This window comes from Mycothermus thermophilus (assembly GCF_041956435.1).
Source record: "Mycothermus thermophilus strain CBS 625.91 unplaced genomic scaffold VTJ04scaffold_2, whole genome shotgun sequence".
Classification (NCBI taxonomy): Eukaryota; Fungi; Ascomycota; class Sordariomycetes; order Sordariales; family Chaetomiaceae; genus Mycothermus; species Mycothermus thermophilus.
This window is the reverse complement of record NW_027191428.1, coordinates 4922001-4935229: the sequence shown is the minus strand read 5'-3', so window position 1 is coordinate 4935229 and position 13229 is coordinate 4922001. Positions and strand designations below refer to the sequence as shown.

Sequence of the window (13229 nt, the reverse complement as noted above, 5' to 3'; positions counted from 1 at the left end):
GCACAGAGGCCCACCACATAAACAATTCCCAGCGCCTGGAACCTTCACTCCGTCTGGTGAGGCCGGCAACGACTTGTGCTTGCGGTTGACACACTCAAAGCCCGAGCCTCAAAAGCTTTAAGTTGAGGCTCACCTAGCCTCACAACCCGCCGTCGGGTTCTCGCTTGCTTGGACAAATCCTTCTGAAGCACTGCAATTCTGCGGTTTCAATCACCTTTGTTTACTCAACCGAAGCTTTCACACCCTCCTCTCGAGCTGTCCTGCTTCTGCCAGCGCTCAACTTCCCCAACCAACTCTCCGCGTCTTGTGCCAACTCTCAGCCTCTTCCGCTGGCCCGTTTACTCTTCTACTCTAGGTTTCCTATTTTGACCTGGGTAGGTACTTTTACTGCTCCTCCTGCTAATCCTTGACTTACAAACTCTACCCACATTCGTATCTTGTCAGTCCTTTCGCTTCTTTGACACATTCTCACCCCTTATAACCATTCCCTTTTCTATCTCTGTCATTCTGGTAACTATTATTTTGAGTCCTCAAGGAATTTTTCACTTGTCCAGATTTTCTATATTCACCTAGCTTCAGTCCCTCCGCCATTTTCTTGTCTCTTCTACAGACTTCTGCTTTTCCAGACAACATTCCAGTCTTACACTTGTTCTATCTGCTTAAAGCTACTTGCACTTTTCTCCTACAATCTCAGCATTTACCTTCTTTTATCCCGTGTTTAACTTTGACCCCAAGTTTTCACTTCTTTTACAACTGCTCGGTCCGCGTCTCTTACAATCACCTTGTTTCATCTATTTCACTCACTGTGAGCACTTGAGCATAGTTTGAGTCCATCTACCGTCCCTTGCAGTGGTTCTATAACTCCAGTTATTATCTTTATTTAGAGAGTCTTAATCATTCAGCCTGTTTTATCTCTTCTCTTGGATTTACCCCAAGTTACTTCTTTTACTAACTCTTAGGTTTACTTTAGTTATTCTACTCATCGTTGCTCTCCTTTCAGCCGATTCCTTGTTCAAGTTCTTCTATCTCGTCCTTTATCTTCTTTCCGCAGATCCAACGCTCACCTCGGCCAATATCGCTGCTCACTTTCATCCCAAGTCTCCGATTCTTTTCCCAACTTTACTTTTCGTTCTCCCAGACACCTTCACTTGTTATTCACTTATCTCACTCAAGTCGCATTTATTTAAGGGACCTTTCCTGTCCCCTATTATCACCCGCCGTGTCTTGTTATCTACAATTCTACAACTTCGACCAGCTTTGTTTAGTAAAGAACCTCCTTTTTCGACCATCCTCCCCCCCGTCCCCTCCCTCCTCCCCCCGCGCGCGCTTTCTCCCCAGGCCCGCATTCCACTCCGGCGTTCCCTCCCGCGTTCACTCCCACATTCACCTCTTTCGCCTACCTTCTCTGTCTTCTACATCAAATAAGACCCCAGGTAAGTACCTCCTCACCTTTGTTTCCTCAACTTTATATTCTCCTCCACCTACTCTCAACCTACTTATTCTTTCTTAACTTCATTTCCCTCTTACACACACCTTTTCTTTCTTCCATCAAACTTTCCTCTTCCACCGACCTTCTACACACCAATTCTTTCTTCGCCTTATTTTCCTCTTCCTACCCACCTTTCCTTCATCTATATACATTCTTTCCCCGCAATTGTTCACTCAAGCTGCCTTTCTTTATCAAGACACCGCTTAGGTTCGGGACCTATGAGGTTCAGGACCTCTTCCTCTTAGGGTGTTTGCCTTCTTCTATCCCATTTACATTCCATCTAATGTCTTCCTTACCTTTTATTCCTCTTTCAATCAACTTTTTCCCCTCCTCCGCATTTCTTCCCCAAGCCTTTCCTTCTTCCACACAATCTCTCTTCCACCAACTTTCTACCCACCAATTTTCGTCGCCCTGTTTTCTTCCCCTAACCTTTCCTTCTCATACCCACCTCCCCTTCATCCACACACACTCTCTTTCTTCTACCAACTTTTACCCGCGGATTATTTCTTCGCCTTGTTTTTCTCTCACGACCCACGTTTTTTCCCTCCACCTACCTTTCCTTCTACTAACTTCCCAGTTACCAATTCTTCGTCTTGTTTCCCCCTCTCGTCTAGGTAAGCTTTCCTTTATCCGCCGACTCTCTCCTCCTTTAACCTCCTCCCACGGACTTTAACACTACCGATATTCTTTCTTATCCTTATTCTCTTCTTCCATCTACGTTTCTCTCATCCACCGACTTTCTATCCTCCAGTTTTTTCTTCGCCTTGTTTTTCTCTTTCACTCATTCTTCCACCGAGTTTCGTCAGGTACCACCAATTTTTCTTTATATTGTTTTCTTCTGACACCGGCCTTTCCTTGTTTCACACACCTATCCTCCACCAACCGACGTTCCTTCTGCCCGCCAAGTATTTGCGTTAATTTCTCTTCCACCTACCCTTCCTTCTTCCACAAAAATTCCTTCACACCGCTTTCCTTTCTTTGACCGAGTTCATCAGGTACCACCAATTCTTTCTTCCTCTTGTTTCCTTCTACCGCCCACCTTTCCTTCACCCGCCGACTTTCCTTTCTTCCGTCAGCCTTTACTTCTGCCACCCATTTTTCCTCCTTTTACACAGCTTTCTTCCACCCACCGAGTTTGTTTCTACCCACCAAGTTCTTCTTCTTCTTCATCTTCTTTTTTTTTTCTTCCACACACACATTTCCTTCTTCCACTAACTTTCTACCCACCAAGTCTTCCTTAGGGTTGTTTTCACCTCCCATTCAGGTATGTGTCTTTCATCTACTTACCCTCCTCCCACCTGCTTCCATCAGCTTTCATACCGCCAATTCTTTCGCAGCCTTATTTTCTTCCTCCATCCCCTCTCCTTCACCTATTCACTTTTCCTTCACCCGCCGACTCCTCCATTCTACCCACCACTTCATCCTTCGCCTTGTTTTCTTTCCACACACCCTTTCTTCTTCCCACACCTTTCCTCCACCCACCCACTTTCTTTCGACTCACCAATTCTTTCTGCCCCGAGTTTTCTTCTTCCACCAGCCTTCTTCCTCAAACCCTCCCTTCATCCACCAACACTCTTCTCCTTTAACCTCCTTCCGCCGACTTTTGTACGGTTAATTCTATCTTCGGCTTGCTTTTCTTCCCTTTACTGAAGGTAACCTTCCTTCCACCAAATATTACACCACTAATTCTTTCTCCACCCTGTTTTCTTCTTCCCCCTACCTTCCTTGAGCCACCGACTCTTCCTTTCTTCCATTAACCTTCCTTCTCCCACACCTTTCCTCCACCGACGGACTCTCTTCCTACCCACCAGTTCGTTCTTCGTCATATTTTCTTTTCCACATATCCTTTCTCCTCCACCGACTCTCCTTTCTTCCACCAAGCTTTCCTTCCTCTACACACTTTCCTCCACCCACTAACTCTCTTTCTGACCACCGGTTTGTTCTTCCCCCTGTGTTCTTTTCCCCCCACACCGTCTCTTCTTCCACCAACCTTCTGCCACATACCTTCCCTCCACCCACCGATTTCTTTCGACCCACCACTTTATTCTTCGCCGTGTTTTCTCTTTTACACGACGTTCCTTTCTTCTCCACACCTTTCCTTTCCTTCACACACACTTCCTTTCTTTCACACACCTCTCCTCCATCTCCCGACTTTCCACACACCAATTCCTTCTCCACCTAGTTTTCTGTTCAACACACATTTCCTTCTTCACACCTTTCCTCCACCGACCGACTTTTCACGCACCAAATCTTTGTTTGCCTTGATTTCTTTCCACACACACCTTTCCTTCTTCCAAGCCTTTCCTTCTCACACACCTTTCCTCCATCCAAACCTTTCCTCCATCCAAACCTTTCCCCCATCCAAATCTTTCCTTCTTCCACGCGCCTTTCCTCCACAAACCTTACCTTCTTCCACACCTTTCCCTCTCCCACACACATTTCCTTCTTCCACACACCTCACCTTCTCACACACCTTTCCTTTCTTCACACCTTTCCTCCATCCACCGACCTTCTACCTACCAATTGTTTCTTCGCCTTGTTTTCCCCTTCCATTCACCTTTCTGTTCTTCCATTTCCATCTACCGACTTTCTCCCCAGCAATTCCTTCTTCACCTTTCTCCTCTGCCCGCGGTTTCTTCCACCGAACTAACAAGCCACTTCAATTAAGAACCATCCACAGCCATCACGGCCATCAACGACCGTCAACAACAAACAAGGTCCTCATCCAACAACCATGAACAATACCGCCATGGGGTCTTTTCACCAACCTCATACCGAGGTTGTGCCTGGGACTCCCACGCACCACGATCGCAATAACGAGAATCTCAAGGAAGTTCTCAAGGACCTGAACGACAAGTATGGCTTGCAGCTCAAGGAAGCGAAGCTCGCAGTCGGTCCAAAGGACACGAACCAGCTCATCTACTCCCGACTTCATTTCCTCTACTACCGTCGGGATCACTTCTTGAACCATGCCTTGACCGACTTCTACTACCGTACCCTCTCGACTCATATCCAGTGGGTTCACAAGAAACTCGCCGACCCTGATACCATTCCCACACCCTCCCCATCCAACCCGCCCAAGGCTCGGACCCCGCAACAGCGCCGCGAGTTTGAGGAGCTCTTGTTGACCGTCCTCACCGATATTTTCGAGATTGCAAGGCAGACCCCAACAAGGATGCCACCCCGCATCAACACCAATGTGCCTCGTTCGACTCTCACTGACGACTCGAGCTCTCCCGGCACCCCCGGGTCGTTTGACGAGTCACCCACCTCCGCAACCAAGCGCGCATCGGATGCTGCTTCCTACAGCTTCAGCATGAAGCGTCACCGCGCTCAAGACCTGGCATATTCTCCAGATGTGACGCCTTCGCGGATGCACGAAACACCGTCGCGGATGCACCAGATGCAGTCGCGGGTTCACGATAACACACCGTCGCGGACTCGCGATGATTCACCGTCGCGGAGTCATGCAATGCCATCGTCGCGGAGTCATGCAATGCCATCGTCGCGGATGCCGCGGCAGGATATCCCAGATGTCCTGGCCAGCATGCCTACGCGTCGTACTCTGTTTAATGGGGATTCCTTGGGGCAGGAATCGCCACAGCGCAGCCTGGAGAGCCTCCATGGTCGTGGATCCCAGTTCACACCGGGTCCCAGCTCTCAGATGTCCAGCGGGAACCGTTCAGGCAGCTTCAGCTCTAGCTCGGCCTCCTTGTCGTCTCAGACAAGCCTCCGCGAGATACGCCACCAAGATCCGAACTTGGCCGGTCCTGAGGTCATCGGCTACGGACAACAGCTTGAACTGGTGCAACCATCCCCTGCCCGTACTCAGACTCGTGCTCGGCCTCCTGTTGCGCCGTCAGATCCGTTTCTCAACACGCGAGCCCAGCCGGCTGTGTCCAGCCATGCGAAGCCAATGACGCTGATGGGCGCGGCGCGAAAACCATCCCCTGAGTACATTGTCCTGGATGATTCAGACGACGAGTTACCGGCGACTTCTTTGACCTCGGCTCAGACGACTTCAAGCTCGACTCCGGACAACAGCTTCAACACCGAGGGCATGATGAGGAAGGCCAAGGAAGAAGTCAACCGCAGGCTGGAAAACATATGGCGTAAGTAGCGGTCCCTTTACAGCCTACAAGATCAGGCACAAGGCGTCTTTGTGTACTAACCCGCGGCAGCGATCTTCCCTGAGTGGCTTCGCTCAGCACCCCTGGCTATCGCCTGGGAACTTACCCGCATCTGCCTCCACTGCAAGGTCCCCGTCGACGACCCGTCCTTGAAGTACGACCCTACCTGGGAAAAGTCCGACATGTCAGCCATCTGGCGCAGTCTGCACCAGCTTGACGTCTTCCGTGGGAAGTCATTCCCCGAGAAGCCATCTGCCGAAGCATTCGCGGCAGCCCTGAACAACTTCGAGTCCAGGGGCAACACGGTTGTCATGTCCGCTGCCCTTGAGTTCAATCCCGACGACTCGGGCCCCTTGTTCATCCTCGACATGAAGCCCCTCCGTTTCGACGAGGGCTGCCGTTTGACACGACGCTTCGGTCCCGACCGCTTCCTCGAGATCCTTGTTCCCTTACCTACTTGGTACAGAGCTCCAAAGATTTTCAAGGATGGCAACGCTGAAGAAGTCATCAGCTGGCTCACAGAAAGGCCGCACTACCTCGTGGGCCGGGTGTGGCAGGCCTTCTACTCGAAAGATGCCGGATACCGAAAGCCGGCCAAGGATCTTATGCTTAGCAGCGAAGACGAGCACGTCCCCAAAGAGCGCGTTCACTTCTTCGCCGAAGATGGAGTCGGTTTCTCCAGGGTCAAAATCAGCTCGGGCAGCGACATTCCCATGGACAATCCCAGTCAGCGAATTCAGCTCAAGACCAGCTACATGTTGGAGTGGCTGCTGCAACTTGAGAACAACCAAGACCAACCTCATCTCAAGTTATTCTCTCGCATCCAACTCGGCTTGAGCAAGACCACGCCCACGATTACCTTCGAGCCACATCAAATCTGGCACCGCCCCAAGGACCTTCTCTCGCCTATCGGTAAGGTCATGAACGACGGCATCGGACGAATGTCCCGCACTGTGGCCAAGAAAATTCGCGATGCGCTGGGCCTCACGGATATTCCCTCCGCCATCCAGGGCAGAATAGGATCTGCCAAGGGGATGTGGCTGATGGACGTCGCTGACACCAGTGACGAAATCTGGATCGAGACCTTCCCCTCACAGCGGAAATGGGTCTGCGACTTCCGCGACCCCTTCCACCGCACGCTCGAGGTGCGGAGCGTCGCGTCCGAGCTCAAGCCGGCCGGCTTGAACATGCAGTTCCTGCCGGTGCTCGAGGACCGCGCCAAAGACCCGAGGCGCATGCGTGAGGCGATTGGCAACCGCCTCATGAACGGCCTCCAAAGGCAGTTCGACGAGCAGAAGACTGCCTTGAAGCGCCCACTGCAGTTCCGCCAGTGGGTCTACGAGAACGGTGGCCACCGCGGCGACCGCGTCCGCCATGGCCAGGTGCCATTCCTCGGGGGCCTACCCCAGTCGAAGTCCGAGATCCAGACGCTCCTGCTAAACGCAGGCTTCGACCCCATGGCGCAGCGCTACCTCCAGGACCTCGCCTGGGAGCTGCAGAAGCAGAAGTGCGAAACCCTTCGCACGAAGCTCAACATCCGCGTCGGCCGCTCCGCGTATGCGTACATGGTCGTCGACTTCTGGGGCGTCCTCGAGGAGGGCGAGGTCCACCTGGGATTTTCCTCGAAGTTCCGCGACGAATGCGACGACGTTTCGTACACCATCCTGGCGGACACCGACGTCCTCGTCGCCCGCTCGCCTGCGCACTTCCCGTCCGATATCCAGAAGGTGCGCGCGGTCTTTCGCCCGGAACTGCACGCCCTCAAGGACGTGATCGTCTTTTCCTCCAAGGGGAACGTACCATTGGCGGATAAGCTCTCCGGCGGCGACTACGACGGCGACCTGGCGTGGGTCTGCTGGGACCCCGACATCGTGGAGAATTTCGTGAACGCGGAGGTTCCGCCTTCGCCCGACCTCTCGGACTACTTGGTCAAAGATCAGACGACCTTCGCCGAGCTGGTCCACAACAACTCCTGGGCGGGCGCCGGGGCGGTCCACGCGGCGGCCTACGAAATGATCAACAAGAGCTTCCAGTTCGCGATGCAGCCCAATTACTTGGGTATTTGCACGAACTATAAGGAACACTTTTGCTACCATCAAAACAGCGTCAGCAACGACGCTGCCCTCCTGCTGAGCGCCCTGGTCGGCAACCTCGTCGACCAGAGCAAGCAGGGGATTATCTTCACTGCCGACGCCTGGAACAGGATCCGCAAGGAGCGCCTCGGCGGCAAGATCTCCCTCCCGAAGCCGGCCTACAAGGAGAACCACTGGGACGCCAGCACCCCGCCGCGGCACATCATCGACCATCTGAAGTTCAACATCGCCAAGCCGGCGATCGACAAAGAACTCCAGAACTTCTCCCAGATGATGAAGGGCTCGTCGCAGGAGGGGGCGCACTTCTGGGACCCCGACCTGGCCATCTACCACAACGAGCTGGAAGAGCTCGCCGAGAAGTCGAAGTCGCTGAAGGCGCTGCTGCCCAACCTCAGGGCGGCCATCGACGGCGTCCGCAACGAGTGGGGGAAGATCAGTGTCGCGCCGCTGACGTACCCGGAGAAGGTCAAGCACGTCTACGCCAAATGGCAGGCCATTGACATCAACAGCGTCTGCACCAACACCCTCAGCGATGAGATCCGGAGACTGATGGAGCAGCGGGCACTGGTGGAGCGCGGGGCGGGCGCGACCTCGTACTGGTCCCTGCTCAAGGCCAGCGTCGCGTTCAAGACGTACTACAACAGCGAGTCGGGCGTCAAGTTTGTCTGGCAGATGGCCGGGTACCAGCTCTGCTTCATCAAGGCCCAGGTATCCTCGGGACGCGGATTTGGCGATGGCATGCCGGTGCTCATGACGCAGACCATGTACGCGGGCTCGATTCCGGACGGGCGGTTCGTCAAGCAGTACATTGCGCGCTTGGAGGGGGATGGATCGGACAGCATGTTGCTGGAGGACGAGGATGGACCGGAGTGTATGAGGGAGGATGATGTGGAGTGAGCGGTGGTGGTGCTGGGGATTGCTGGATTGAATCATGGGCTGGAAAGAGGGAGTGATGATTCATGGGATCTTGGGCTTTAAAGCCTGGATCAAGGGATTGAATTGCTGGATCAGGGATGGAAGGGGATTTGAAGTCTGTATATGTACCATTAGTGGTGGTGGTCTGACAGTTTTCTTTTCGCGAGATACCCTTGCGGCGGAGAGAATATATTTCTCTTGTTGTCTTTTTCGCAGCCCCGTTCCTCAGAACGATGGCCATTTGTGACCGGATGAACAGCCAAATTTTGGTTGTTTCTTGACAGTCAACATTGTCTTTGCCTTGCCTCTCACAAACTTGGGAGCAAAGGTAAGTACATCAGGATAACGAAGTTTGCATTGATCCTGAGAGGACTGCGGTAAGTGTCTATTCCTTTTTTTCTTTTCTTATTTTCGTTTTTTTTTTCTTTTTCTTTTTTTCTTTTCTTTTTTTCTTTCTCTTTTCCTTCATGTTATGGATGTGTGGCGGACTTTCACCCATGAGTCAAGGACGGATGGTACTCCACGCCTCACTCTTTCGTTGGACAATGCCAAAGCGTTACTCGTCATGTCATCCTTCTGTGAAGAGAGCAAAGACATCCAGGATCATCGCCCAAGCACCGGTTTGACTCAAAATGATCTCATTGTCTTTCAACAGGGACAAAAACAGCCTCTCGCAAAAATATCACATGCAATCCCACCGGGCTGGTGTCTGCCTTGCGCCACGGAACAGGCAGATGCGGGGGACAGTCAGAGCCACGAGGCCGCTGTGACAGGGACATTATGCAGCCTGAGCCGCCAGCCCTACGGCGCTGCCTCACCATGACTCACACGGTTTGACAGCACCGGAAACAAAACCCAATCATGTTCAGCCCCGACCCACCATCATCACGACCGGGGCTTGACCCAAAGCACGGGTTGGGAGGTTTTGCTGCGGCAGATCCGAATAGCTAACTGTAAAGATCAGTAATAAACGCATCAAGCATGACTGCCTACACCATGAATATAAGAGGACGGACGCTTCCCGACTCTTCCGGCAAGTTCCCGGTCTCGGTCAGACATTTTCGACTTCTATCGCTCGCAGCGAGCGGGAGTTAGGCTGCCGGCGTGACTGTTGTGTTCAGTTTGAGGGACACCCAGCCAAAGACACACACAACTACAGAGAAGCCTCTGAGATATCTGAGAGACAAGTATTATAAAACCATGGGTCTTCTCCTTTATCCTCCTGGGAATTTCTCTCCCTTCCAAGCCGACCCCTTTTCCTGCCTGGGGCGGCTCGACACCGATCAAACCCTCCACGCGGACACATTTCACAACCGCAATCGCAAACTCACCAGGCATCTGTACCGCAGAAACTCCAAACACCAACATCGGGATTGTACACCTACCTTCTGCCGTCTCGGCCGGCGCTATCAGTGTCGTCGTGACAACCTTCACGCACAACAAACCTCGCAAGCCCACCAGCACCACCGCCTCGGGGCGCACGTCGCCTCTCCCACAGCCGACACACACCATGTAAAGCCTTACCGCCCTTGGCAAGCCGAAGCGGGCGAGGGTCTCGCCCTCGCCCGCTCAGACGTACGGCTGCCGGGCGAGACGGCAAGCGGCAACGGGAACGAGGACCAAGACGGTTCTGTCTCTTCTCAACTGTCTCAACAACATGACCGACGACGCTCCAGAAGCCGTGGCGGCTCCGCGGATGGATCACAACCAACGACGCGACCGCCGTCGCTGGAGCGGCAGGATGCGTTTCGCGATGAGAACACGGCCAAGAGACGGAACCAGCGGTGGACGAGTCATGACGGTTTTGAGGACCAAGACAATGCCGAGTCAGACGCCGACCGCGTCCAGATTGCCGAGCTCTACCGTCTCGGCCTCTTGTACGACGACGAGTACGAGCGAGGTTCGGGGTTCTCGTTTGCTCAGCTGAATCATGACGACGTGCCTGTTTACTCGGTTCGTGTGCGTCAGATGCGGAGGGCCAGACGAAGGCACCATCGGGACGGTCAGAGAGCTGCAAATCGGTTGAGTCAGGATGGTGATTGTCGCGATGAGAGGAGGATGGATGTGGATAATGAAGGTCAGGAATGGATGAGCCATTTGGCGTTTTCGGCGTTCGGGGAGTATGAGGCGTTTAGGAAATGGCTGGTTCCGGACCGGGCAGGATCAGGTTCGATGTTTTCGACGCCGTTCGACAAGTCCAGCGCCGAGGGACCGGCACATCATCACGGTGTCCGGACAAACGAGCAGCTGTTGACTGTCGTTTACGAACTGGCCGAGGATGCCGAACCACCTGAGGGGGAGGACAACGTTTCTGTTTCAAATCTTTCGGATTGGGGTTGGGCAGAAGAGGGGGAGGACGAAGAAATGACATGGGTAGCGGTGGATGCAGAGAAAGAAACATCGGCGGACGACGACGACAGTGCTGATCACTGGGTGATGCTGGGTCGCGACGGCTCGTAGCAGGTCCGCAATCAGAGACCCCACGACTGCCCTGGGTCTCGGCCGTCATGCGGCTGCGTGCTGCCTCGGACTGGCCCTCGAATACGGCCCAGCAGCACACCGAATGGTTGGATGGACTGTCAGGGAGGACGAGCTGTGTGCTCGCGGGCCATGTCGTGCCCGCTTGAGCTCGCTCATTGGGCTGGTTGGTTGGGGGCCGATGTTCTTTCTCTGTGGGGCGATAATTTGGGACTGCATGGCAACGGGGTGGTTAGTTGGCATTTCATTTTTGGGGGTTTGTTTGCTTCGGATATGTCTTTTACCTCTGCCAGGTATAGGTAATCTAATTTCGTGATGGAACTTGATTTGTGTCCATGCTGTCGAGGAGCCGGACTTCTCTGGCGTAGTAGTGCGCCCTGCCATGTACATCCATGCCGAAGAACGCCATGTCATCATATCAAGAACTTCGGCCTCCATCGGCTTGCCGCGGTGCTTGGGATCTGATCGAATGAAATGAAAAGGAGTCAGTTTCCATCGAACTCACCATAACAACTGGCGAAGTTCATCATTTCACCAGGCATCCCAAGGTGATCTGGCACCTTATAATTTCTGAGTCAATCAAACCATCTTTTGTAGGAACCATTCCCACCTCAACCTCATCCACACCATCTCCAATGCCCACCCCCTCCATCGCCACCCTCGCCGCTCTCGCGCGCGACTTCAAGGCTCTCCACATCCCCGGGACGCCTCTTCGCCTCGCCAATGTCTACGACGCCACCTCAGCCCGCATCGTCGGCTCCCATCCCTCCTGCCGCGCGCTCGCCTCCGCCAGCCATGCCGTGGCCGAGGCATGCGGGACCCGCGACGAGCAGCTGACGCTCGAGCAAAACCTCGCGCAGCTGGCGCAAATCGCGGTCGTGGCGCACGAGCTGGGCCTGCCCCTGACGGTCGACCTGCAAGACGGCTACGGCGACCGGCTGGAAGAAGCGGTTCGCCGGGCCATCACGGAGCTGGGGGCCGTCGGCGCGAACTTGGAAGACTCGAACCGCGAGGATGGGACGATGATGAGCGAGGAGGATGCGGTTGAGCGCATCCGTCGTGCGCTGCGCGTGGCGGAGGAGTTGGGGGTGCCGAATTTTGTCATCAACGCGCGCTCGGATACATTTTGGGTGAAAGCTGGGACGTTGGATGAGTCGATCCGGCGCGGGCGGAGGTATTTGGAGGCAGGGGCGACAACGGTGTTTGTGTTGTGGCCGAAGGATGTGGAGGTGGTGGAGGAGGATGTCAAGAGAGTCATTGATGGGTTGGGAGGGAAAGTCAACCTTTTCCCTCGAAAGGCGTCGACAGTGCAGAGCCGGGACTTTACACCATCTGATATTGCTCGACTCGGTGCTGCGAGAATCAGTGTTGGACCGCAACTCTATACGGCTGTGGTGGAGGTGTTGAGTGCAGCAGCGGACAGTGTGTTCAGGGGTTAGGTTGACAGGGTCAGGGGCAATTCCGAGTTGCTGCGTGTTGAAGTTTGGGTCCCCATGGGAACTAAAATAGAACCTCAAGCAAACATGACCAAGGATCCCAATGCACATGGCTACAACGAGGTGAAACGGAAAAGAAGAACAGAAAAATAAAAACAAGAGTGCCCCTCAACAACCAAAGAGCGAAAAAGAGGGCCGAGCCAGGGTTCGAACCTGGGAACCTCTCGCATCTGTGACCAGCGATCATTCGCAGCCCAAAGCGAGAATGCTAACCACTACACCACACGGCCTCTGTTGGGTTGCACCTCGGCGGGGGCTTGATGACCTCCACCGCTCCCCAGGGAGAACAGAAAAACAAGGCAGCCGACGCGGGAATGCTGATTGGAATCGATTAGTAGGTCAGATAACTGCATATCTGCCTGCTGAGGCTGCGAGGAAGTTGGGACTGAAACCTGCTTGACATCGTACATCGCGTTTTGGTAACGAGGACTCAGGGGTTCAACAACACAACACGCTACACTTGGCCAAACACATTTAGGTGAGTTTACGGAAATTTCATGTGGAAAAGGCACATCGTTGGCATGGAAGACAGCTAAATTGAGAGAAGACTCTTTGCTATATTCAGTCATGATAACTCAACATGATTGCAAAGACTGTTGAGGTCCTCATGCTTGCTTGCTTCCATCCA

General features: G+C 53.6%; 4 protein-coding genes and 1 non-coding gene across 5 annotated transcripts; 3 read left to right on the top strand and 2 right to left on the bottom strand.

Moving 5' to 3' along the window:
• Positions 1-4223: 4223 nt before the first annotated feature.
• VTJ04DRAFT_4004 (uncharacterized protein) lies at positions 4224-8609 on the top strand (the record flags this gene model as incomplete). Its single annotated transcript, XM_069361967.1, has 2 exons — positions 4224-5601; positions 5671-8609. 2 exons carry the CDS (start codon positions 4224-4226, stop codon positions 8607-8609), a joined length of 4317 nt encoding a protein of 1438 aa, XP_069222524.1.
• Positions 8610-9827: 1218 nt separating this feature from the next.
• VTJ04DRAFT_4003 (uncharacterized protein) lies at positions 9828-11087 on the top strand (the record flags this gene model as incomplete). The annotated part of the gene is made up of 1 exon (XM_069361966.1): positions 9828-11087. The coding sequence occupies one exon, from the start codon at positions 9828-9830 to the stop codon at positions 11085-11087; it is 1260 nt and encodes a 419-aa protein (XP_069222523.1).
• A 45-nt stretch (positions 11088-11132) lies between these two features.
• Positions 11133-11348, bottom strand: VTJ04DRAFT_4002 (uncharacterized protein; the record flags this gene model as incomplete). Its single annotated transcript, XM_069361965.1, has 1 exon — positions 11133-11348. One exon carries the CDS (start codon positions 11346-11348, stop codon positions 11133-11135), a length of 216 nt encoding a protein of 71 aa, XP_069222522.1.
• A 392-nt stretch (positions 11349-11740) lies between these two features.
• VTJ04DRAFT_4001 (uncharacterized protein) lies at positions 11741-12544 on the top strand (the record flags this gene model as incomplete). The annotated part of the gene is made up of 1 exon (XM_069361964.1): positions 11741-12544. The coding sequence occupies one exon, from the start codon at positions 11741-11743 to the stop codon at positions 12542-12544; it is 804 nt and encodes a 267-aa protein (XP_069222521.1).
• Positions 12545-12733: 189 nt separating this feature from the next.
• Positions 12734-12831, bottom strand: VTJ04DRAFT_t39. The gene has a single exon. It is a non-coding gene; the product is annotated as a tRNA-Pro (tRNA).
• Positions 12832-13229: the final 398 nt, after the last annotated feature.